The 27574-nt window shown below is 42.2% G+C and overlaps 1 protein-coding gene across 1 annotated transcript; it reads left to right on the top strand.

The window, feature by feature from the left end:
- The first annotated feature begins 1231 nt into the window (after positions 1-1231).
- On the top strand, positions 1232-11036 carry LOC131897213 (pregnancy-specific glycoprotein 22-like). The gene is made up of 5 exons (XM_059248164.1): positions 1232-1295; positions 4198-4557; positions 7420-7779; positions 9378-9737; positions 10765-11036. Exons 1-5 carry the CDS (start codon positions 1232-1234, stop codon positions 11034-11036), a joined length of 1416 nt encoding a protein of 471 aa, XP_059104147.1.
- The last annotated feature ends 16538 nt before the right edge of the window (positions 11037-27574 follow it).

Raw genomic sequence — 27574 nt, 5'->3', positions numbered from 1 at the left:
TGAGAATGCCCTTCCTCTGGATTCACACTACATCCGTTAGTCTGGGGCTTCTCAGGACAAATCTCAAACCCTGGCTAGACCCATCCTACAGTAGAAGTAATTGGGAATCCCAAAGAGCACAATAATCAGGATGACAGGCCCTGCATCCCCCCCTGTGCCTAACTTATCGGGGAAGTTCACATTTGGCTTCTTGACCATGCTTGCTGTAGCCCTAGACATGAGATTGCAATTCTCCCAGTCCAGGGGGTGATATCATGGCACATGCCCAAATCTCCAAATATTGTTTCTCTGAACCACAACCTAGCAGACTGCTTTTCATCTCTGTCTCGATTAACCTTATCTCCCTCCCTAGACCTTGCTCTGACCTTCTGACTCCATCCATTGTCTGAGAACATTTTTCTGCATGGTAAGCATAAAAGTCCCCTTCCCTCTGGCATCTCTCATAGGAGAAGACAAGATTACCATTAGGGAACCATCTAGGAAAAGGCAAAGGTGACCCAGGAAGACCAGTGAGGACTTGTGCATACCCAACACACAATGCTAGAATATTGCCTTGAAACCCTACATAGGAGGGTGGAGCCCACAGTCCTTTCAAGGACACACAGGTTACCTCTTCTCCAACACTGGACATATGAAACTCCTCACACAACTGCTCCTGTGCCTCTCTCCTGGATCATTACCTTGACTGGTGACATTAGTGATAAAGGATTGATCTTCATTTCTATCATCACTCAGCTGATCTCTTTCCAACCCTCATAGACATTTCTGTCACTTTCCTGCAGGGACTAAGTAAATACCACCCTCCCAGAGCATTGAGAATACAGGGTAGACTGGGTGTTCAGCTGGGTTTCTTTGTCACAAGGACACGTAGGAATGACTGAAATTCCTCTTTGGTGCTGACAGACCTAAGGCAAGGACACAGCAGGTGTCAGCCCTGGGATGAGCCATTGTTCTCTGAGGGCATGGGGATGCTTATCAGCCTTGTTGCACACTGCACTGATTGGAGGAGAAACATAAAAGGAAGTTGAGAGGGATGCTGGACAGCACTAAGAGTAGAAGGGATTGAGCAGTGTGTTGAACTCAAACCCCATCACTCACCACCAACTGGATTCTGGAAAGTGCTTCTGTCTGAGAAGAATCTCAGCTCAGAAGTAAGAAGAACAGCAGAGCTTGAGTTCTGTGTTGGAGCTGAGGCTCTTCTTAGAGGGAGGACATCACAGTGAGAATACTGATGGAGAAATCCTCTTTGCTTCTCTGGAAGGGCTGCACCCCCTGGCAGGGGCTTCTGCTGACAGGTAAGGGCACCCATTCTCAGACTGTGTTGGGAGGGGAACTCAGAAGTAGTCTGGAGTCTCCTATGAGTATAGAAGCCCAAGACTGGACTCAAGGTTTCTGTTTGCACTTATGTGGCAGAAAGCACAGTGAGGGAGAGAGTCTCAGCAGCCTGGACCTCTGAGAGGATGGGAGGTGATGTGAGGAAAAGAAAAGCCTCAAATACTTCATATTCACAGTGAATTACTTTGGCTGCATTGTAACTGAAGACAGCTGTTCCCAACCATGATAGCCTGACACTCCAAACAGAAAGCAAACAGGGGAGGGCTAGCAACATGTCTCAGTGTGAAGATATGACAACCTGAAACCAATCCTCAGCTCCCACACAGTAGATAGAGATAATAGACACCTTCGGGCTCTACTACGTCCTCCACATAGGTGCTGTGGCATGCACCCACACATGTACACCCTGACACATGTGTCTCCACACAGATTTGTGGCATACATCTTCATATGTGTACAAGGAGACACCAGCCTTCACAAATGCACATGTATATTTTCATAAGTAAATTAAAAACCATTTATACCACACTTGACTATAATTATTGTCATAAGCTCCAAACCTGGGAACTATGAAGAGAAATCCATAGAGACACATTCCTTCTTCCTTCCTTCCTTTTCTTCTTTTTTCTGGTTTTTTTTTTTTTTTTTGGTTTTTGGTTTTTCAAGACAGGGTTTCTCTGTGTAGCTTTGTGCCTTTCCTGGAACTCACTCTGTAGCCCAGGCTGGCCTCAAACTCAGAGATCTGCCTGGCTCTGCTTCCCAGGTACTGGGATTAAAGGTGTGTGCCACCACCACCTGGCTTTTTTTTTGGTCCTTTTTTTCTTTATCCACTTGTGTCTGAGTCTTTTCCAGAAATTGGACCTTCCAAAAATGTCAGACTAATCCTGCCCTTACAAATCCCTGGTTCTGCCAGGCATTGGTAGTGCATGCCTTTAATCCCAGCATGCAGGAGGCAGAGGCAGGTGGAGCTCTTGAGTTCAAGGCCAGCCTGGCCTACAGAGCAAGTTCCAGGACAGCCATGGCTACACAGAGAAGCCCTATCTCAAAAAACAAAACAAAACAAAACAAAAACAAAAAAACAAACCAGAACCAAAACCAAAACTAAAACACAAACAAACAAATGAACAAAAAGCCCTGGTTCTAGTGGATGTGAGGTCAGTATATCTGAAAGATGAAGCCATGGGTTTACTAGAATCACAAAGAGAATGCTATGGGCCAAAGGAATATGTATAAAACTCAGCTGGTTATGGCAAAGCCACTACCTGAAGGGATCAAGGAATTCCTTGTGAGGAAGCCAAATTCCAAGGAGCTTTTGGTGTTATTTGGTTTGTTATGTATCAGCTGTCCTTTGTTATGAAAATCATATGTGCCTTCATAGTTTTCCCAATTGATTTTTTCCTAAGAATTGCTAATAGTGTGGACTGATCACTATTTGGACATATATGTTTGAGGCATTTGGAGAACAACCTCAGGAAAGACTTCCTTCCCTCAGGCCCATCCATTTCTTTGAATTTTAGCACTGGAATCAGATATCTCCCTTAGCCACATTCAAGGACTAACAGGAATAACAGTCCAAACCACACATAATAAGTCTCCTGAAATTAAGATAAATTCCACACAGAGATACCGCCTAGGTTAGGTGGACCTTAAGCAATAGCTTTGCACAATTTAGTTCAGATCCTCCTTTTCTTACAGCCTTACTAACTTTACAGACCTCTAACTCCTTACCTAACCACTTCTATGAATATTTAGATAACCTTCTGCACTGACAGCTATGCACAGCCAAAACCCCAGTTCAAGCCTCCCTGTAGTTATCATCATTGGCAGCATCTGGCCAGGTCCATCTGCAGATGGAGGAAAGTACCTTACTCAGAGATACTTCTGTGCTCTCTAAGAACAGATTTAAGCATCCAGACTACCAGTTTGAGAAGGCCTGGTGGATGTGCCAATTAAGCTTAACTCCTTCCTTTTCCATGTCTTACCTCTAGTTCCAGATCTTCATTTAACTATCACCAGAGGCATCTAGCTGTACATAGGTTGCCTAGCAACTGAACACACTTTCCCTACCCTGCAGAAAAACAGCAGATAGCTTAGACAGATAGGAACCACAGGAAAAAGGAAGGCAGTTTTATTTTCTCCCATTGACCTAGCAACTTATAGATTCTTAATATTGTCTACCAATCATGTTTAAGACTATAGTTGAGCACATAAGATCTCTCTTCTTAGATATTATCCAAATTTAGCCTTTAGTTAATTCATTTCCCCATTAGTCACTTTCCTTTTGGGTTGCAAATGATAATTAACAATTACTGCCCCTCTTTGTGATTCTTATCACCCCTCCATTTGACCCTGGAATCCTGGCTTTGCACTGCCAAGGGATTACTGCTTCTAAGTGAATATATACCAGGACTCCTGGGGCAAGGGAGGACGGAGAAGAAGATTTGGACTAAGAGTTTGGTGTACTGAGATTTCATTTCCCAGAAATAGTCCTCACTGTTCGTAGTTTTTTCTCCCTTGCCCCTGGGAAGTATTATATTAAGCTGGTCCTTCTAATATTACACAAGTGAATAGAGAAAATAATCAGAAAGTGAGAACTCTCCAGAGGAGGCATTTGTAAAGGCATTGCTCCTAACACCAAATAGTCTGCATAAGGAGGGGTATGAGACCCTGAGAGGGGATCAAGGCAGATACCGGAGCAGGGAATTCCTAAGAGTGTTAATGACACACTCAGACACTCCAAGTCAATGGAAGTCATGTTGCTCATGTCTACAATGGAGGGAAGGCACACCCCTACTCACATACCTAAGCTGAGTGGTGATCACATCTGTTTAATATTAATGGTTTTCCTCAATTCCCTTCCAGCTTGCCTTTTAACCTCCTGGCACCTGTCCACCACTGCCCATGTGACCATTAAAACAGTGCCACCCCAAGTGGCTGAAGGAGAAAATGTCCTTTTCCTGGTTCATGGTCTTCCAGAGAATATTATATGCTTTGCCTGGTTCAAAGAGCTAAGAAATATGAAACAAGCAATTGCAGTATATGGAATGCACATCAATTTAAGTGCACCAGGGCCTGTGCACAGTGGTAGAGAAACACTATATCACAATGGATCCATGCTGCTTGAAAAAGTTACCCAGAAGGACATAGGATTTTATACTCTGCGGACCTATGATAGAAATGTAAAAATCGTATCAACAACATCCACATACCTCCATGTGGACAGTAAGTAATTCTTTGTGAACTCTGTGAGCTGGGTGAGGTTCAATTCACTGTACACAGACAAGAGAGTGGTCTGTGCCTACCTTTCCTATGCATTATGGCCCCCTGTTGGGGTTCAGCATTTAGTGCAGGACATGCATGGTATAGAATAATGATAATCAATCAGAATCCTAAATTTGGCTTCATCTTGCACACAGTTGGATGCATGGTAGGTAACTGAGCTAAGAATATTAGCCTTTGTCTAGACTGTAGGGATTCTTACCAGGAATGTTTCCTTGAGAAAGACCCTGAGGGAATCAACATTGTGCCTGGTTGAGGAAATCATGGGATCCTCCTGGAGATGTGAGCACCAGGATCTTCCTAGAGATGTGTGCCTCCAGACCTCTGTCCCAGACTCAACTCCAGGTGTCCTTGAGAAGCATTTTATTAGTGAGATTTTGACTCCATGATGGCAGGGAACACTGCTCTATAATAGTCAAAGTCTTGTGATGTGTGGAACCAGACAGTACATGGTCATGAGAACCTTGGTTGGGCTACATCCTTTGGCCATCTTCTTCAGACAGTCAGCAGGGGAGCATAGCTCAACAGGTTTCCAGGCCATTAATTAACTGTCCTCATTGGGCATATGAGATTTCACATGAAGGTCATGGTCCTCAAAGAGAGGGACTGAGGACACAGGTTCTCCTGAAGTGCTTGTCCTCTGAGTTCAACCTGGGTTATTCTCGCTTGCAGGAAAATGACTATGTTGATCTGACAGCTTCCCAGACATAAGCTGTTTTTACCCTGGTGATCACCAGGGATGTCATCAGGACACACAATGAACTTGCAGAAGATTATTTGCTTGAACCATGAACTTACCTAGTAGCCTGATTCCACCCTTGTTTTCATAGACCTGGAAATCATGGCTATAGCATTCACAGATCTACTGGCTGCTTAGTGTGTCAGGAGTTCATGTTATGCTTTCCATTTTATGTGTTTCCTTGGGAAATACATGATATCAAAAGGGAATCAATTAGATAGAGATCCAAGGCATCTCAGAAAGACCATGGAGCACATGGGCAGACGCATTACACAGCTCAGCAAACAGAGGAAATGAGAGCATGGTCTTGAAAAAATCATGCACAAGGATGAAGAAGCTCACAGCCTCTTTCTAGAAATCAGGTCACCTCCTTCCACACCCAAGATGTGAGCCTCCTGACATCTCTTGGGCTTTTGATCTGATGGAGACTCCAGTGAGAATAGATTTATTCTTTTGCCCACACATTACTCACCTGGTCCCTTTGGAGCATCAAAGACAGTTTTATCACCTTCCAGCTAGGAACAAATTCCATGTTTCCAGAGAATTAAAAACACAGAGCAGATTGGGTGCCCAGCTGGGTTTCTTTGTCACACAGTTGTGCAGATTGTCCCCTTTGGGTGCTGACAAACCTAGGCCAGGACACAGCAGAGTGCAGTTCTGTGGTCAGCTGCTATTATCTCATGTCACAGGGATGGTCATTACCTTTGACTCTCTCTGTGTATTCTAGAGACAGAAACATAAAGAGAGAATGAGGAGCATGGGGCAGCACTGAAACTGGAGGGACAGAGCAGTGTTTTGAACACTGACCCACCCTCAGCCCATGGGACTCTGGAGGTGCTCCTTCCTGGGAAGAAGCTCAGCTCAGATGAGGGAAGGACAGCAGAGCTTGGTAGTACTGGAGCAGGCTGGAGCAGAAGTACCTCAGAGGGATGACAGATCAGTGTACTGAGACAATGGAGGCCCTTCTCTGTACTCCTGTGCAAAGGATGCACCACATCTCAGTGTTTCCTGCTCAGAGATGAGGAGACCAAAAGTTGACCATGTGTGAGAGGAGAGGACTGACATACTCTCTAGAGTCTCCTGAGTGGCACAAGGACATGATAGGAGTCTCATTGTTTAAAGGGGAGAAGATAGAGAGTGGGAGAGAGGCTCACCCTTAGGATGCCCTCATTGAATATTAAACAGTAAGGGTAGGGGAGACATTATTCTAGCAAAACGTTAGTAAGCACGACCACAATATTCTAATGCTCTCAGCTTGATGGCTCAAATAAAAAAAGTTATCAAGCTGGTCTGGATCACTGACTTTGTCCAATGGATATAGAAATTTACTTCACTGTCTAGCAAGCTGAGGCCAATGAACAGAAGTCCTCTGACCTCCACTCAAGTACTGTGTTTGCTCCCCCCACACACACACACTAGACTAACCCTTACACTAATCACACACATGTATAATATGTAAACAAGTATAAAAAAACCAAAGCAAATAGAATGATGCAATACCGTATCCCTAAACCTGTGAGTTTCTTAAATAAATCCATTGGCATACAGGATTCTGGGACATCATTCATTCAGTCAGTCTCCACATGTACCTGAGTTATTTTCTAGACAGTATTTTAAAGCAAATGCAAGACAAATCATGGTTCTTATGATGCCCCAGTTCCAGTGGATGTGAAGTAAGGAAAGCTAGATGGTGGATTCAGGTGTTGGCTGCAACCACAAGAGGAACAGAACAGCAACAACAAAAGTCAGTGAGTGAAGACATAGGATCTGTAGGGAAGAGGTCAGGCAGGTATCACCAACACCAGTCCAGTGTAAATGTGAGCAGGGATCTGATAGCAGTAAGCTGGGGCAATGTTCACAACTGAAGAGAGAGACATATATTGGAAATGAAAAGTGTGGGGAAATTGAGAACATGAAAGTTATGTGCAGACCTCCACCAAGTAGGACAAGGTGACACTCATCCACAAACCTAGATGAGCAATGGACACAGCTGCTCAGGACACAGGGGCTCATCTTAGTCAAACACAAAATTCTCAGTTTAGATGGATCTCTCTCTTCCCTTTTAGCTTTCCTTTGGAACTGTGGACGTGTTTCCACCTCTGCCCAGCCCACTATTGAATCAGTGCCGCCCATTGTTGCTGAGGGGGGAAGTGTTCTTCTACTCATTCACAATCTTCCGGAGAATCTTCAAGCCTTTGTCTGGTTCAAAGGAATAAATGTGTTCTGGAAACATGAGGTTGCCCGATACAGAATAGATGAGAAATCAAGTATAACTGGGCCTGCATACAGTGGCAGAGAGGTGTTGAACAGGGATGGATCCCTGGTGCTTCACAATGTCACTGGGAAAGATGCCGGATTGTACACTCTACGAATTCTGTGTACAGATTTGAAAAGTGAAGAAACTCATGTGCAACTCCGGGTGAACAGTAAGTGATTCCCTGTGACTGTTCAATGCTGGGTGGGGCTTAGATACACAGGACTGTCATGGCTGGCCTGGCCTCCCTCCTCTCTGCACTGTGTCCCCATGGGGAGGTTTGAGCACTTAATGCAGGACACACTGGTAGAGACAAATGGCCGTAGATCATCTTCCATCTTCTGACTCCACCTTGATGGAAAGTAACTCAGCCTAAGATGTCAGAGTCAGCCCAGGCTCTTGGGGCTCTAGACCAGGGATCCCTGAACCCTGTCATCTTTCCAAGGCCAGAATAAAGTGTCCAAAGGGGTGCTTTCCCAGTGCTTAACTCTTCCTCTCAAAATTGATAGTAAACAATGATTTTCAGTCATCCATGTCAAAATGAGATGTGTATTAGCTCCAAAGAGAGTGTCAAATAAAATCCAGGACCTGGTAGAGGGACCATGGAGGAGTGCTGCCTACTGTCTTGCTCCTCATGGCTTGTTCAAGCTGCTATCTTATATCACTTAGGACTGCTAGCCCAGGGGTGGAAATGCTTGCAGTGGTCTGAACCCTTTCACATCAATCCCCAATTTTAAAAATGTGCTATAGTCTTGCCCACAGGCCAATCTGGCGGTGGCCTTTTCAATTGAGGCCTTGTCTTTCAAAATGACTCTAGTTACGTCAAGTTGACATAAAACCAGCTAGCCTAGTACCCAAGCCTTTTGAAGACCTTAGCTTGTCCTGAGGGTCAGAATGCACTCAGGCCTTATCCAGTTCCAGTCCTGAGGGCTGCCAGTCAGAGAAGCAAGAACACTTATTGGGAGATTTCAGATGTTAAGTGGAGCTACAAGGGAAATTGACAAAAACCTATAAAGTGAAAACCCCAGGCCTGTTGAGTTCAGGGCCTCGAGGTATTATCTCAAACCCAAGTGTGCATGAGTGTGTGCAGCGTCTGACTGAGGGCGGTAAGGGAACAGTCATGAAGACACCCGAAGGATGAGTTCTGTCCTGAGGAAATGGCACTTTTAGGGGCACAGATGGAATGGAGGAGGACATGTTGCTGACCTTCATTAAGTGAGACAGACACACTCAAACCTGCAGCTCTAGGCTGAGTGACAAATGATAGGAATTCCAACCATGCCCCATGGTTGTGCATGCCTAGCAGGACACTTAGTCATCTCCACCTAGTTATTTCTGGGTCATAAGTCCTGTGTGACCCAGGCCCCATTGTTACATGGACACGTGGACACGTCCTTGCGTGATCTCTGCATATGAGCCTGTGTGTGCAGGTGTGTCCTGGCCTTTACAAGGTGGCGCCATGGCCCCCGGTCTCTCTCTCTCTCTCTCTCTCTCTCTCTCTCTCTCTCTCTCTCTCTCTCTCTCTCTCTCTCTCTCTGCGCCTATCTTTCTGTTTCCTCTCTGCCAGGCCTGGCTTCTCCGTCCTATCCCCTCTTCTTTCTAATAAAGCCCATTCTAATTCTGGTACCCATGGCTCGTGACACTTCTGCCGAACAACCAGTGTCGTTTCATCCTTTCAACAAACCCACCTGCTCAAGATGGAGGTCACTGTCTTTTCACCAAGGACAATGATCCCCATGTGATGGCTTTTGTTTCTCATTTCCCTTCCAGCCTCCCTTTCTCCATGCTGTAACCCTCTCAACTCTTCCCAGCTCATGATCCAACCAGTGCCTCGGTATGCTACTCAAGGGAAAAGTGTTCTTCTCCAAGTTCATAATCTTCCAGAAGATCTGCAAGCCTTTACCTGGTACAAGTCAATATATAGGCTCCCATATTTTGAAATTGTAGAAGAGAGCATAGTCTTGAATACTGTTACCTGGGGTGATCATTATAGCGGAAGAGAGACTGTGTATTCTAATGGATCCCTGCTGCTCCAGAACATCACTGAGAATGATGCAGGAATATACACACTGGAAGTTTTGAAAAGTGATTCCAAAGTTGAAAACGCATATGTGGAATTCCATGTAAACAGTAAGTAACCCTCTATTGCCTCCAGCTGCTGGCTCTGGCTTATCCTGCTTCATACACTGAACTGTCATGACTGGGCTGTGCCTGTGCTCTTCTCTACTGCATTGTGTCCCCCCAGTAGGGTTTGGGCACTTACTGCAGGACACACATGGGGTAGACACACAACAATAGATCAGAATCCCTCACCTGTCTTTACCTGCACGGAGGAGAATGTATTCTGGATAACTCAGCACAAGGATGTCAGCCTCAGTATCAGTTCTCACTGTGCACATAGCCTCAAGAGAGACTCTGTGCTAGTCAGGCAGACAGTGGATGAGGAAAGCATGGGATTCTCACAGAGAGAACCAGGAAGACCTGACTCCAAAACTTTGCTCCTGGCTGCACTCTAGGTTACACTTGGGAGATTTTTGTCACTTTCTGTCGTGATTTACTGTTAGAACTGACAGGGAACAAGGCTTCATTGACTTCCAAAATCCCTTAGAGTGTGGACCAAGCTACGCACTGCCATGACCACTGTAGTTAGGTAGGTCATCTCTGTCTCTCCTTCTCCTGATTCTCAGTGGATAGGTGCCCAGGCCACTAGCCTATTGTTCTGATGGGCTTTTGAGACTTCACAGGAAGGTCAAGGCACCAAGGGAAGAAATAGAGGAGGCAACTACTCCAGATTCTGCCTTCTCCTCAGGGGTCCGGCCTAGGGAATTCTCTTCTGCAGGTGAATAGTAACAGATGCTGGTGATGTCAGCAGCTCCCCATCCCAAGGTCAGACCATTGTGGAAAACTAAGCATAACTCATGGACAGGGAAATGATCAGGCACTATGTGTCCTATTTACAGGGAAACTGAGACATAGGATACAGTGCCTTAATCAGGGTTGCAGAATCCCTGGGTGGCAGACCCAAAGCACAAGATATATCTGTAGACACAGCTCCAAACTATGCCCCCTGGAGGCTGTATTAAGTATCAACTAAGGAAGGGATTGTTGAGCTCTCTGGACTACTGTCATTTGTAACTCTCATCTGTTTTTTTCACAGAGAATGTGGCACAGCCCTTTGTGCGCATTACTAACAGTGTAGTCTCATCAAACAGAGCTGTGGTCTTAAACTGTGTTTCACCTGACACTGATATCTCCATCCGCTGGTTCTTCAATAACCGCAGTCTGCGGCTCTCAAGAAGGATGACTCTGTCACCAACAAAGTGTGGACTCAGAATAGACCCTCTACGGTCGGAGAACTTTGGCGAGTATAAGTGTAAGGTCTCCAACCGAGTCAGTTCAAAGACCAGTCTCCCAGTCCGGCTTCAGTGATGAATGAATGACCTCTCTTCTCATTCTACAGTAGCATGCTGGCATTTCAATGGGGTACTAAATGGGGGAAACTTATACAGTGAAATTGATCAGTTATCACTCAGGTATAGTCAGCACAGTGACTCACACCTATGATCCTGGGATACATATGTGTACAAGGGCAGGCCATGATTTAAAGTGAAACTATGTCTCCAAAGTAAAATAAAGACAACAATAGGGTAAACAGAAATGAAAAGGAGTTAAGAGCTTAGATTGTGGGACAAATATAGCTAACCATTAGAATTCATGAGAACTAATTTCAAGAGCTGCCCAAGTTTTGGATGCTCTGAGTCTGCTGTGAAAATGATGGAATGTTTGCAAAGAGAAATAACATCCTCTCTTATGGTCAAATACATTTGATATTTAACTAATTCACTAATTTAACTAAGTCCGATGCTGCCTGGATACCAGTCATCCATGTCAAGCAAACAAGAGTGACAGGAGAAGGGTCTGCCCATGTTTCACTGTGGACATAGCTGGTTTCTAAATAGCTTTGATCCACAGTTTGTTTTCTGTATAGATGTAAAGTTCTTCACATAGGGACAGATGATATTGTTTTCATCCTGAGAGTGGCATTTGCACTAGGACCTTGCACATGATTACTTTTCCCGTCAATATGTATTTTTTTCCTCTTTTATTCTCCTCTCATATATTACATCCCTACCACAGTTTCTCTTCCCTAACCTCTTACCTCCCCTTTCCCTTAGATCCATTCCTCTTCTGTTTCCCTTCAAAAAATGAGCAGGCCTCCTAGGGATATAAACCACAAATGACATACCCAGTTATATTAGACTTGCCATAATCTCTCACACCAGTGCTGGGCGAGGCAATCCAGTAGGAAGAAAAGGGTCCCAAAGCTGACAAAATAATCAAAAATATTCCCACTCCCACTGGTAGATGTTCCACAATAATACCCAGATACATTACCATAACTTATATGCAGAAGATCTAGCTCAGATCCACACAGGGTCCGTGATTATTACCTTAGCCTCTGTGGTTCTCTATAAGCCCTGCTTAAGTGATTCTGTGTTCCATGTTTTCATGGTATCCTTGGCCTCTTTGGTACCTACAATCCATTCTCCCCCTCTTCTGTGGTGTTGCCCTGGCATTGCCAAGTGTTTGGCTGTGTGTCTCTGCATCTGCTCCTATCAATTGCTTCATGATACCTCCAATGACAGTTAGCCTGGGCACTGATCTATGAATATAAAAGAATATCATTAATAATCATTTCACTTAAAAATGTCCAGGTATGTTTGATTCTATAATGAATTTCTGGATTGTCCAGCCTCTGGGTCCTGGTCATCCAGGCAGTGTCAGCTGTGGGCTTCCTCTTGTGTCATGGGCTTCAAGTTGGACCAGTCAGTGGTTGGCCACTACCGCAAGTACTGTTCCATCATTGTCAGGTATTCTGTGTTTTGTGAGTCAGTGGAAGAAAGTGTTCACTCAAAGATCAAATGTTTAGGCCTGAGTATGTGACAGGAGGAAGTTCCACCTCTGATAAACTTAACCTCAAAAAGCTATACAAAGGTATATTTATTCATTGTGGCACAAAATTGCTTTGGAGGGGTAAACAGGTTCCTCGTACAAAAGGCCCTGATATAATCTATATGTTTTTTGAAGGAAAGCATCATACCCTTGCTACTTTAGTCCTTACTGTGAACTGTTTGCAGTACCCAATAATCCATGGCCTTCAAGTGTGCCAGAAGTATCTTGTGACCAAAATAGTGAAAAGACTGCAAAGCTGCTTCAGAACAAAACAACTGTATGAATCACAGAAAACAATCATTGATTTCCAACAAGATTTCTTCAAAGTTAAAGTACATTTAGAAAACAACCATTTTGTTCTAATATTCACCCTTGATACAGTGACTCTGCTAGATTCCTATAAAATTTCCTCCTTTTAAGATGTATTAATTATGTTGACGATTATACAGCCACACAGTGAAGGCAGCCTTTTCTCAGAGTCTTATGCAGATAACTCAGAATACTTTTGAAAGCCAATAAAATTATTACAGCAAAAACAAGTATAACAATAATTAGGTTAACAAATCTATTAAAATGATCCATAGGATTAAATTAAGCTATCATGGCCACAAGACTTTCCATAACGTCCACCCCAAATGCATCCAACAACTTATTTGAAAGATTCCCTTGTTGTAAATAATAAATCATTGGAGAAGAATTGGGATGACTCAAAAAATGAATTTTAACCTTTTCCCAATCATACTTGCTTTCATTAAACCTTAAAGGTATAACACAATAAGATGTAATATTCCAACAACATTTTACTTTAATTTGCTTTTACAAAGTCTCTAACTGATCTCCCAAAAGTAACACAACTTGTCCCATGTCAGCTATTTCATTAACTATCTCATTATCTATTTTATTCTGTTGAGCCTAAACTTCTGCAGAATGCTGACAATAATTTCAAACAAATTCAGCAACCTGAGTTTCTTTATGAAGGGCCAATCCATCAGTTGCAACAGTAGCAGTCAATGTAATAATTCCAATAACCAAAGCAATAAAGAAACCAATCATCCAATAGATTTTTCTTAATATTCTTTCAGCAAGTTTCTGGACTATGATTGGCACAGGTGATTCTTGTCATGGCCCTGACAGCTTCACTGGAACTTAGATTGCTAGCACTGCTTTAAGAATATATAAATGTTCAGAACTGATATCACATAACATACTAACATTAACACATATATGAGGAGTACAGCATTCACACATGATACTATAGTTACTCAGGTAACATTGTATAGGCCTTTCAGTAATACATAAGCTAATGGTGCACATGCTACAAAGGTGTGACTTTGAATTAACCTAAAGGGCAAAGTATACTTACCATGATTAATGTTTAACTTTCCTTTTCATATTTTTTTTTTGAGACAGGGTTTCCCTGTGTAGCTTTGCACCTTTCCTGGAACTCACTTGGTAGCCCAGGCTGGCCTCGAACTCACAGAGATCTGCCTGGCTCTGCCTCCCGAGTGCTGGGATTAAAGGCATGCACCACCACCGCCCGGCTCCTTTTCATATTTTAAAGGATGTAAGACATGTGCGAATTTCCATAAATTAATCTCAACTGAATTGTCAAATTCCAACATAGGATGTGACATACCAAGTTGATGCCGTTGGATCAGTGAAGCTAATTTCCACAGTTCCATTCAAACTAAACCACTGCCATCTTAATTCTGAATGAGAATATTTTCCTGGAGGGAAGCTGTAAGGGCTACAATTAAAGGCATCTCTGTGGGAGATATTAATAAATAATCAAGATTTCTCACTTTTACATTGTTGTCAATGTGCACAGTCAAATTTTTTGTAACCCACATATTACAAAACAACAGATTTATATGTAGGAGAGCTACTGATTTTTTTTTAGTTAATCTTGTATCCTGCCAGTTGAGAAAGAAATCAGAGAAACATCATCCTTTACAATAGCCACAAATAATATAAAATATCTTGGGGTAACTCTAGCCAAACAAGTAAAGGATCTATATGACAACAACTCTGAGTCTTTGAAGAAAGAAATTGAAGAATATATCAGAAAATGGAAAGATCTTTCATGTTAATGAATAGGTAGGATTAACATAGTAAAAATCGCAAACTTACCAAAAGCAATCTACATATTGAAAGCAGTCTCCATCAATTCCCAACACAATTCTTCAGTGACCTCAAAGAACAATACTCAAGTTCATATGAAAAAATAAAAACAATACTGTACAATAAAGGAACTTCTGGAGGTTTCACCACTTCTGATGTCAAGCTCTGCTATAGAGCTATAGTAATAAAAAGACCAACACTTTTTATGATGGTGAAATATATCTGTTCCTGGCAACAACAATCTACTTTAGAATGAATGATGGGTACGCAAAAACCTCCATGTGGAGTTTGCTTTCAATATGGGACACAAGAGTCAGTGACCCCACTTGTTCCCAGAGTCAGGACTTTAATAAAAATTCTAACCTAATAACTACAATATACATGCAGAGGACCTGCTGCTGACTCATGTAGCCCTCTGCATGCTGATTCAGTCTCTGTGAGTTCATATGTGACTTGCTTAGTTGATTCACAGGGCCTTGTACTTCTGGGGTCCTCCATTCCCTCTGGCTCTTACACTCTGCATCCTCTTCTGAGGGGGTTCCTGGAGTTCAGAGGGGATAGATTTGAAGGAGACATCCCATTAAGACTTTCCACATAACGACTGGCTGTGGGTCTTTGCATCATTTTTCTTCCCATCTGTTGCCATAGGTAGCCTTTCTGATGATGACAAGGTAAGGAATTCCTCTATGAGTATAGCTGATTCTACCTGGATCAGATGCAGAAACCTTCTCTCTGAGGTCTAGACCTACTAGTACCTGAAGGTTCTATGCAAGCTGACAACAATGTATAACAATCAATTTTCCTAACCAGTTGTCATGGCTACAAACCTCAGTGATGACCAGCATGGCAAGACATTCCTAAAAATGTAATAATGGCAGCTATTCCTTGAAGGTAAACAACAACTTTCTAATTGAACTTAAGGCTACTCAATAGGAGGAGAATCATGCCTGGTACTGGAATCTTCTCAACTTTGCAAAGAAGGTGATTTTATGGATCCTAGAGCAGAACCTACAATGGCCACTTTCCTAAATCAGCATAATTTCAAGGTTCATTCTAAGCGCACATCCGTATTCCCACAGATAAGTGCAGCTCTTGCCCTATATTAAAGAAGCTTTTTTTTCTTTGTACAGAGACCACCACAGAAATCCATACCTGATCCAAATGCAGAGAATAATGGATAATGTAGTGGTTTGTATATGAGTGGCTCTCAAGATCTCATGTGTTTGAGTGTTTGGCCCATAGAAATTGGTGCTACTAGGAAGTGTGGCCTTGATGGAGTAGGTGTGACCTTTTTGGAGGAAACCTGAGGTAGAGGCAGGTTTGAAGGTCTCATATGGTCAAGCTACTCCCAGTGTGGCACACAGTCTCCTTCTGTTGCCTGAAGATCAAGATGTAGAACTCTCCGCTACTTCTCCAGCATCATGCCTGCCTTCATGCCTCCATGCTTTCTACTGTGATATAATGGACTAAATATCTGAAACTGTAAATATGTCCAATTTCAATGTTTTCTTTTATAAGAGTTTCCATGGTCACAGTTTCTCTTCACAGCAATAAAACCCTAACTACAACTGACACCATGGGATTGCCAGACTCAACTGATCTATGAATAATACAACACCCTTGTTTGAAGTTCAGGGCACATGTCTGAAGCGAAGGTGGAAAGATTGTAAGAGGCAGAGGACCAAGATGTCTATTGTGAGATTGTATCTTCTATATATTACAGGGAAGCTGCACCCAATAAATCTCAACCACATGATTTCCTAAACAAACCTGAAAAATGACACCAATTGACATGCCACAAACATACATGGGAAAATATTAAGAGACTCCACTCTTAAATGAAGAGATCCAGATAATTAAAGAGTATCATGAGAACGAGAATCAATATTCTCCAGGGATGAGCCCCTAAAAGGTTATCCAATTCCACATTGTTAGCCATAAAGACATATACATGGGCAACAATAAATGCACCTAGCAGATTGTATTTATAAATTTATTATTTTATATGTAATTATATATGAAAATAATTATGAAAAAGTCATGAAGTTGAGAGGGCTTGGAAACCATGAGAGGAGGTAAAGTGGGAGAAGGAGTGAAAAGGTTGTAAATACAATATGCATGTAGAAAATTTTTAAGAAGTACTTTCAAAAGCTTTAAAAATAAGAGTGAAAATAAGAGAGAGAGAGTTAGGGAGAGTGAGAGAATGAAAAATAGTTTCCATGAGAGTGATTATGGAGAGAAGTTGAGAAGCCTCTACACAGAATACCCCATTTCTGGGTAACATCATTGAGCGGTCTTCTCCTGATCCCCAGAACAAAGAAAAATTTGATATTTTATAACATTGTAGGGGTGGTGGAGAGTTTTACATCATGTGATGTAGTTCAGGGTGGTGTAAATGACAAGAAGCGTGGAGGAGACAGGTATAACACAGCACAGACAGCTCCAACACTCTGTCCTAGAGTGAGCTGCAGGATATGTGGCCCAATTAAGGCTCTAGGAACCTGGTCTAAAGCTACAGGCCTGTGTCCTAACACAAAAGTAAGGTGAGAATGCATTGACAGTGGATAAGAGGAGGGGATCTCAGAGAATAGCTGGAATTTCCTAAGATAAGAGCTTGACATTGACTCAGTGCTTTTGGTTACAGAGTACAGAGAGAGAGGACTGGGGCACAAAAATTCAGTAACAGAAAACTCTTGGTGAACAAGTCATTGTAAAAGTTTGGGGAACAAGATTGTTCCTGATTCAAAGTTAATCACCATTGGCCATTATGTTTTGAAGACTAATGTTCAGGGTGACTCTTCAAATAAAAATAAGACTACAGTTGGCTACTGAGGTGGCTCAGTGGGTAGAACACTTGCTGCCAAGGCTGACATGCTGAGTCAATCCTCAGATCCCAGATGGTGAAGAGAATCAAGTCCCTCATTTCTTCTAACTTCCACAACTGTACCATTGCATTTTCCCAAGCATATAGCAAGAATATTAGAAAGGAGGGCTTTGGAGATGGCTCAGTGGTTAAGTGAACATTTTGCTCTTCCAGAGGACCTGAGTTCAGATTCCAGCACCTGTGCTAGATGACTTCACAACCAACATCCTGTAACTCCAGCTCCAGAGGATTTCCCAAAGACTCAGAAGGCTTCTGCACACACTTGGTACAAAAGCATACCCATACATAAAAGTAAAACAAATCTTATAAAAATAAAATAAGAAAAAAATGACCCAGGGACTCTAGAAAAAATAATTAGGTATGGCATGTCCCACCCACAAAATGCTTTTGAGCAAAAACTGAATGTAGTTGGGTGTGGGGTGCCATCCCTCATTCCCACATTTCCCCAGAGGACTCTTGAGTAGAAGCAGCAGGAACTATTAGATAGAATGATACAGGGGAGGGAACCAGATGGTGTAAGGATAGACTTGAGAGGGCCTGGATCCTAATCCATTGGGCCTCAACTGTCTCTGCCCTAGGGTATTTAAAGGGATGCCAAAGAATGGAGCAAAGACCTCTCTGCAGCATAGCCAAGTGCAAACCACCTCAAACACCTGCACTCAAGCTTGTGGTCCAATTATCCTCTCTATGCAGACCTGCTGGGTAAAGCCCAAATGTGCCCCAACAGGTCCTGCTTTCTTAAAATATAAAAAAACAGCTCTCAAGTGCCCATCAGCGCCAACTGGACTGAGATGAGTCTTTGCCTCATACCCAAATACCCCAGCTTCTAGACTTTGGGCCAGGGGTACAACCCTGTGCCCCACACAACTACCCATTGCAGTCCCAGTTTCAGGCCAGTAGGCAGACATCCTGCAGACGGGTCAGACTACCACCATCCACTACCATATCCTGTAACACACAAGCCCCACTTCTCCCAAACTCCATCCACTTCCCCAAACTGCAACTGTTCCCTGAGACAGACCCAACCAGTGCTGGTTGGACTAAGAGGAGGGTCTTTGTCCTCATAGCCAAACACCCCAGCCTCTAGGTTTTGGGCCCAGGGGCACAACACTGAGCCCTGACACCACCACCCATTACAGTCCCAGTTTCAGGCCAGTAGGCAGACATCCTGCAGACAGGTCAGACTACCACCATCCACTACCAGATCCTGTAACACACAAGCCCCACTTCTCCCAAACTCCATCCACTTCCCCAAACTGCAACTGTTCCCTGAGACAGACCCAACCAGTGCTGGTTGGACTAAGAGGAGGGTCTTTGTCCTCATAGCCAAACACCCCAGCCTCTAGGTTTTGGGCCCAGGGGCACAACACTGAGCCCTGACACCACCACCCATTACAGTCCCAGTTTCAGGCCAGAAGGCAGACATCCTGCAGCCAGGTTGGACTACCACCATCTCCCGACAGACCCTGTAACAGACAAGCTCCACCCCTCCCAAACCTACCAACTATCCAAGATTGCAGCTACTCCCTGAGACAGAGCCCACCAGTGTCAATTGGACTAAGAACTGATCCCTGAGATAAAGAGTCCATGAGCACCAATTAGACCAAGAGCCCTGACTAGACCAAGAGCTCTCACTGGACCAAAATTATCAATCAGTTCAAGAGAGATTCCCTCAGACACATACAACACTTGCACCAAGTGGAGAAACAGATGGGTAGATGCCAGTGCAAAAATACAGTCAACAACAAAATAAAAACAAATATGGCTCCACAAGAACCTACATCAGAAGAACTGAACATCCCAATGCAGAAGAAACAGAAGAAATCAGCCTTAAAAAATGATTTTATGAAGATGATAGAGGTCTTTAAAGAGGAAATAAAAAATTCAGTTAAAGAAATTGAGAAAAATGCAAACAAAAAATTGGAAGAAATCAGTAAAACTCTTGAAGAATGCCAAGAGAAAGCAATTAAACAGGTGAGGAAAAAAGTTCAAGATTTGAAAACTGAAATCAAGACAATAAAAAAGACACAAACTGAGGGAATTGGAAGTGGGAAATCTGAGTAAATGAACAGGAACTACAGATGCAAGCATAACCATCAGAACGCAAGAGATGGAAGAAAGGATCACTGGTGCTGAAGATTCGATAAAGGAAATAGATTCATCAGTCAAAAAAAACACTAAAACCAACAAAGTCATGACCCAAAACGTCCAGGAAATTTGGGACACCATGAAAAGACCAAACCTAAGAATAATAGGGTTAGAAGAAGGAGAAGAATACCAACTCAAAGGCACAGAAAATATATTCAACAAAATCATAGAAGAAAATGTTTCCAACATAAAGAAGAAATTGCCTATAAAGATGCAAGAGGGTTACAGAATACCAAATATCCTGGATCAAAAAAAAAGTCCCCTTTCCACATGATAATCAAACCATTAAACATACAGAATAAAGAAAAAATGTTAAGAGCTGCAAAGGAAAAAATTCAAGTAACATGTAAAGGCAGACTCATAAGAATAACCCCTGATTTCTCAATGGAGACTCCAAAAGCCAGAAGGTCCTGGACAGACATTATGCAGATACAAAGAGACCATGGATGCCAACTCAGATTTTTATACCCAGCAAAACTCTCAATCAACATACACAAAGTAAACAAAATATTCCATGATATAACCAGATTTAAACAATATCTTTCCACTACTCCAGCCCTACAGAAAGTACTAGAAAGAAAAATCCAACCTAAAAAAGTTAGATACTCCCATGAAAACACAGGCAATAGATAGTCCCACACCAGCAAATACCAAAGAAGGGAAACACACAACACTACCTCCAAAAATAACAGGAATTAACAATCACTGGTCATTAATATCTATTAATGTCAGTGGTCTCAATTCAACTATAAAAAGACACAAGCTAACAAAAACAAGATCCATTCTCCTGCTGCATACAAGAAACACACCTCATCTTCAAAGATAGACACTACCTCAGAGTAAAAGGCAGGGAAAAGACTTTCCAATCAAACGGATTTAAGAAGCAAGCTGGTGTAGCTATCCTAATATCTAATAAAATAGACTTCAAAATAAAATCAATTGAAAGAGATTGGGAAGGACATTACATATTTATCACAGGGAAAAGCCAACAAGATGAATTCTCAATTCTGCTCCAAATACATGGGCACCCACATTTGTTAAACAAACATTACAAAAGTTAAATCACATATCAAACCCCATACACTAGTAGTGGGAGACTTCAACACCCCACTCTCACCAATGGACAGCTCTTCCAGACAGAAATTTAACAGAAAAATAAGGGAATTAATAGGCATTATGGCTCAAATGGATTTAATAGATATCTACAGAATATTACACCATGACACAAAGGAATATACCTTCTTCTCAGCACCCCATGAAACCTTCTCTAAAATTGACCCCATACTCAATCACAAAGCAAATCTCAATAGATAAAAAAATGGAATAACCTCCTGTATCTTACCTGACCACCATGGCTTAAAGTTAGATTTCAAAAATAACAAAACTATGTTGCTAGATTTTTCCTGCATGGCCCACAGTTAGGACAAATCTCTCTCACCTGCCCGTCCCACAGCTGCTCAGACCCAACCAAGTAAACACAGAGACTTATACTGCTTATCGAATGTATGGCCATGGCAGGCTTCTTGCTAACTGTTCTTACAGCTTAAATTAATCCATTTCTATTAATCTATACCTCACCACGTGGTTCGTGGCTTACCGGCATCTTCACATGCTATTTGTCCTCACAGAGGCTGGCAGTGTCTCTCACTCAGCCTTCCACTTCCGAGCTTTATTCTCCTCCTTGTCCTGCCTATAATTCCTGCCTAGCCACTGGCCAATCATTTTTTATTTATTGACCAATGAGCAACACACTTGACATACAGACCATCCCACAGCGAAACTACAGAAAGCCTACAATCTCATGAACACTGAATAATGCTCAACCAAATTACCAATGGGTCTAGGAAGAAATAAATAAAGAAATTAAAGATTTCCTCAAATTCAATGAAAACAAATGTACAATATACTCAAATTTATGGGACACTATGAAAGCAGTGTTAAGAGGAAAATTCATAGCAATAAATGCCCACATAAAGAAGATAGAGAAATCTCATACTGCATACTTAACAGAACACCTGAAAGCTTTAGAACAAAAACAAGCACACTCATCAAGGATAAATAAACACCAGGGAATAATCACATTGAGGGCTAAAATCAATAAACTAGAAACAAAGAGAACAATACAAAGAATCAACGAAGTGAAGAGTTGGTTATTTGAGAAAATCAACAAGATAGACAAGCCCTTAAACAAATTAACCAAAAGACAGAGAGAACATCCAAATTAACAAAATCAGAAATGAAAAGGGAGACGACAAAACAACAGACAAAAAGAAAACCAGAGAATCATCAGGTCATACTTCAAAAACCTGTATTCCACAAAATTGGAAAATCTGAAAGAAATGAGCAACTTTCTGGATAGGTACCACATACCAAAGTTAAATCAAGACCAGATAAACTTTTTTTTTTAATTTTTTTATTTTTATTTTGCAATATAATTCAGTTCTACATATCAGCCACGGATTCCCTTGTTCTCCCCCCTCCGGCCCTCCTCACCTTCCCCCCAGCCCACCCCCCATTCCCACCTCCTCCAAGGCAAAGCCTCCCCCTCGGACTGAGATCAACCTGGTAGACTCAGTCCAGGCAGGTCCAGTCCCCTCCTCCCAGGCCGAGCTAAGCGATCCTGCATAGGCCCCAGGTTTCAAACAGCCAACTCACTGGTCCCAGTGCCTGGATGCCTCCCAAACAGATCAAGCCAATCAACTGTCTCACCCATTCAGAAGGCCTGATCCAGTTGGTGACCCCTCAGCCATTGGTTCATAGTTCATGTGTTTCCATTCCTTTGGCTATTTGTCCCTGTCCTTTATCCAACCTTGGTCTCAACAATTCTCGCTCATAATAAACCCTCCTCATTCTCGCTAATTGGACTCCCAGAGATCCACCCAGGGCCTAGCCATGAGTCTCTGCATCCAGATCCCTCAGTAGTTGGATGGGGTTTCTAGCACGACAATTAGGGTGTTTGGCCATCCCATCACAATCAATCAATGGGACCTCTTGAAACTGAGAAGCTTTTGTAGAGCAAAGGATATGGTCAACAAGGCAAAGCGACAGCCTACAGAATGGGAAAAGATCTTCACCAACCCCACATCTGACAGAGGACTGATATCCAGAATATATAAGGAACTCAAGAAATTAGACATCAAAATGCCCAATAGTCCAATTGAGAAATGGGCTATAGAACTAAACAGAGAATTCTCAACAGAGGAAACTCAAATGGCTGAAAGACATTTAAGGAATTGCTCAACATCCCTAATCATCAGGGAAATGCAAATCAAAACAACTCTGAGATACCACCTTACACCTGTCAGAATGGCTAAGATCAAAAACACTGAAGACACCTTATGCTGGAGAGGATGTGGAGCTAGCAGATAAACTTTTTAAAAAACCAATAACCCCAAAGAAATAAAAACAGTCATTAAAAGTCCCTTAAACAAAAAAAGTCCAGGACCAGATGGTTTCAGTGCAGAATTTTACCAGATTTTCAAAGAAGAGCTAATACCAATATTCTTCAAATTGTTCCACACAATAGAAACAGAGGCACATTAACAAACTTTTTATGTGGCTTCAGTTACCCTGATACCCAAACCACAAAGAGATGCAAAAAAGAAAGATAATTACAGACTAAGCTCCCTCATGAATATTGATGCAAACATACTCAATAAAATGCTGGTAAACCAAATCCAAGAACACATCAAAAAATTATCCACCGTGACCAAAGAGGCTTCATCCCAGGGATGCAAGGATGGTTCAACATATTAAAATCTGTTGATGTAATACACCATATACACAAACTGAAAGAAAAAAAAACACATGATCATCTCATTAGATGCTTGCCCTGGCCAGTGGGGTCCTCAATGGGAACCTAAAGGGAGGGCTGGTGAATGAGAGAGACAAGATACACAAAGAATGAGAGCAAGTCAGGACGTCTGATCAAGCTCCAAAATTTTATTTTTCTCTCAAGGCATATACAGGTAGGCAAAGGGGTTTGCAAGCAGGAAGGGACTTAACTATGGGGGCTGCAAGCAGGAAGGGACTTAATTATGGGCTGTTCAGCCAGCAGGGAATGTTGCTCTGGAGACTATCTACTCTTGTCTAACTGCCTAATTGCTTAACTGCAGCTCATTCACCTGATATATGAGAAGAAGTTCTGGTGTTTGTGAGAAGAGGTTCTGGTGCTATGGAGCCTTAAGCAAAGCCTAGATCTAAGAAAAGAGGAGAGAAGCCCAAATATGGCAGCATGTGTGTCAAGGGTCGCTTAGGCTTATGGCTCTCTTCAGATGCTGAAAAAGCCTTTGACAAAATCCAATACCCCTTCATAATAAAGGTTCTAGAGAGATTGGGAATACAAAGAACATACATAAACATAATAAAGGGAATATACAGCAAGCAGACAGCTAACATCAAATAAATGGAGAGAAACTCAAATAGAGTCCACTAAAATCAGGAACAAGACAAGGATGTCCACTCTACCCATATTTATTCAATATAATACTTGAAGTTCTAGCTAGAGCAATAAGACAAAAAAGGAGATCAAAGGGATAGAAATTGGAAAGGAAGAAGTCAAACTTTTCCTATTTGCAGATGATATGATAGTATACATGAGTGACCCCAAAAATTCTACCAGGAATCTTCTACAGCTGATAAACTCCTTCAGTATTAGCAGGATACAAGATCAACTTAAAAAAATCAGTAGCCCTCTTATAAACAAATGATAAATTGGCTGAGAAAGAAATCAGAGAAACATCACCCTTTACAATAGCCACAAATAATATAAAACACCTTGGAGTAACTCTAACTAAGCAGGTGAAACACTTGTATGATAAGAACTTTAAGTCTCTGAAGAAAGAAATCAAAGAAGATATCAAAAAATGGAAAGATGTCCCATGCCCATGAATAGGTAGAATTAATGTAGTAAAAAAGGCAATCTTACCTAAAGCAATCTATAGATTCAATGCAATCCCCATCCAAGTCCCAACACAATTCTTCACAGACCTGGAAAGAATAATACTTAACTTCATATGCAAAAACAAATAACCCAGGATAGCTAGAAGAACCCTGTATAATAAAGAAAACTCTGGAGGCATCACCATCCGTGATGTCATGCTCTACTATGGAGCTATAGTAATAAAAACAGTTGCATACTTGCATAAAAACTGACAGGTGGACCAGTGAATCAAATTGAAGTCCCTGAAATTAATCCACACACTTATGAACATCTGATTTTTGACAAAGAAACCAAAACTGTACCATGGCAAAAAGAAAGCATTTTCAAGAAATTGTGCTGGCATAACTGGATGTCAACATGTAGAAGACTGCAAACAGATCCATATCTGTCACTATGCACAAAACTCATGTCCAAATGGATCAAAGACCTCAAAATAAGTCCAGTTACTTGATAGAAGTGAAAGTAGGAAGTAGTCTTGAAAGCATTGGTACAGGAGACCACTTCTTAAATATAACACCAGTAGCACAGACACTGAGAGCGACAATTAATAAAAGGGACCTCCTGAAACTGAAGCTTTTGTAGGGCAAAAGACGTGGTCAATAAGACAAAATGACAGCCTACAGAATGGGAAAAGATCTTCACCAACCCCACATCTGACAGAGGGCTGATCTCCAAAATATATAAAGAATTCAAAAAACTAGACATCAAAATACCAAAGAATCCAATTAAAAATGGGCTACAGAGCTTAACAGAGAAGTCCCAACAGAAGAATCTCAAATGGCTGAAAGGCATTTAAGGAATTGCTCAACATCCTTAGTCATCAGGGAAACGCAAATCAAAACAACTAATACCATCTCACACCTGTCAGAATGGCTAAGATAAAAAATACTGAAGACGGCTGATGTTGAAGAGGATGTGGAGCAAGGGGAACACTCCTATAATGTTGGTGGGAATGCAAACTTGTACAGCCACTCTGGAAATCAGCATGGCAGTTTCTCAGAAAATTGGAAATTAATCTACCTCAGGACCCAAATATACCACTCTTGGGCATATACCCAAGGACATACCACATATACTCAGTCATACCACAAGGACACATGCTCAACTTTGTTCATAGCATCATTATTTTTAATAGTCAGATCCTGGATACAACCTAGATACCCCTCAACCAAAGAATGGATTTAAAAATGTGTACATTGGAGTACTACTCAGAAATAAAAAAAACTCCAATATCATGAAATTTGCAGGCAAATGGATGGAACTAGAAAATATCATCCTAAGTGAGGTAACCTAGATTCAGAAGGACAAACATGGTATATACTCACACATAAGTGGATAGTAGATGTAAGGCAAAGGATAACCAGACTACAATCCACAGCTCCAGAGAAGCTAGATAAGAGGAGGACCCTAAGAGGGACACAGAGGTAGCCTAGCAAAGGAGAAATAGGTGAGATCTACATGAGCTAACCAGGAGTTGGGGTGGGGGTAATGAAGGACAAAGAATGGGGGATAAGACCATAAGGAAATGATAGGTTCAAGCTGGAACAGGGACAGAGTGGGAGAGCAAGGGAAGAGATACCATGATACATGAAGACATCATGGGAATAGGAAGGGTCAGGGTGCCAGGGAAGTTCTCAGGAATCCGCAAGATGACCCTACCTTGGACTACTGGCAATGGTCAAGAGGGTACTTAGACTGGCCTACCCTTGTCACTAGACTAGTGAATGTCCTGTCATCATAGAGCCTTCATCCAGTTACTGATGGAAGCAGATGCAGAGATCCACAGCCTGGTGACAGGCCAAGTTCTGGGAATTCAATCAATGAGAGAGAGGAGAGATTCTGTGGGTAGGGGATATCAAGATCATGATGGGAAAATATGCAGAGACGACCAGCCACACTAGTGGAAACCCATGAACTGTGGACTAGTAGCTGTGGATCCCCCATAGGACTTGACTAGGCCCTCTGGATATTGGAGACAGTTGTTTAACATTAACTGTTTGGGGGCCCCCCAAGCAGGGGGATTGGGATCCTTCCCTGGTACATGGGTGGGCTTTTTGGAGCCCAGTGCCTAGGATGTGACACCTTCCACAGCCTTGGTGCAGAGACATAGGAGGGGCTTGTACCTGCTTCAGTTGAGTGTGCCAGGCTCTGCTGACTCCTTGTGGGAAAACTTGATTTGAGAAATGTGGAGATAGGGGTGGTTTGGGGGGGATCCTGGGAGGCAGGAAGAGGGAAGAGGTTGGTATGTAAAGTGTATAGTAAATTTCTTAATAATAAAAAAATGGAAAAATAAAATATAAAATCAACTCTCCATTAAGAGCTCATGGCAGGGGCTGGAGAGATGGCTCAGAGGTTAAGAGCACTGACTGCTCTTCCAGAGGTCCTGAGTTCAATTCCCAGCACCCACATGGTGGCTCACAACCATCTGTAATGAGATCTAGTGTTCTCTTCTGCCCTGCAGGGATACATGCAGGCAGAACACTGTATACATAATAAATAAATAAATATTAAAAAAAAAAGAGCTCATGGCAATCTCCATAGCTGTCATACCTTCCAGTACAGGAGTAGAAAATGATAAAGATGTCATTTCCTTTTTAGGAATTAGTCTAAGGTGACTACAGCATTCATAGCTGCATCAAGCCTTTTAAATAAAAGAAACTCTTGATGCAACTGCATCAAACTTAGAGTGCCTTAGCTTCATCATTGATATTAACAGGTTAACATAATTCTAACATAAATTTTGCTATACACCAGGCAGTGGTGATGCACACCTTTAACCCAGCACTTGGGAGGTAGAGCCAGGTGGATCTCTGTGAGTTCAAGGCCAGCCTGGTCTACAGAGCGAGATCCAGGACAGGCACCAAAACTATGCAGAGAAACCTTGTCTCAAAAAAACAAAATAAAATTTGCTATACATAG

This window comes from Peromyscus eremicus, chromosome 1, assembly GCF_949786415.1.
Source record: "Peromyscus eremicus chromosome 1, PerEre_H2_v1, whole genome shotgun sequence".
NCBI classification, from domain to species: Eukaryota; Metazoa; Chordata; class Mammalia; order Rodentia; family Cricetidae; genus Peromyscus; species Peromyscus eremicus.
This window is presented reverse-complemented; position numbering and strand designations above follow the sequence as displayed.

Excerpts from the sequence above, each read along its gene's own strand:
- LOC131897213 (XM_059248164.1), top strand. The coding sequence starts at position 1,232 with ATGGAGAAATCCTCTTTGCTTCTCTGGAAGGGCTGCACCCCCTGGCAG. Across the intron at positions 4,558-7,419 it reads CACATACCTCCATGTGGACA|CTTTCCTTTGGAACTGTGGA; the intron begins GTAAGTAATTCT and ends CTTCCCTTTTAG. Across the intron at positions 7,780-9,377 it reads TGTGCAACTCCGGGTGAACA|CCTCCCTTTCTCCATGCTGT; the intron begins GTAAGTGATTCC and ends TTTCCCTTCCAG.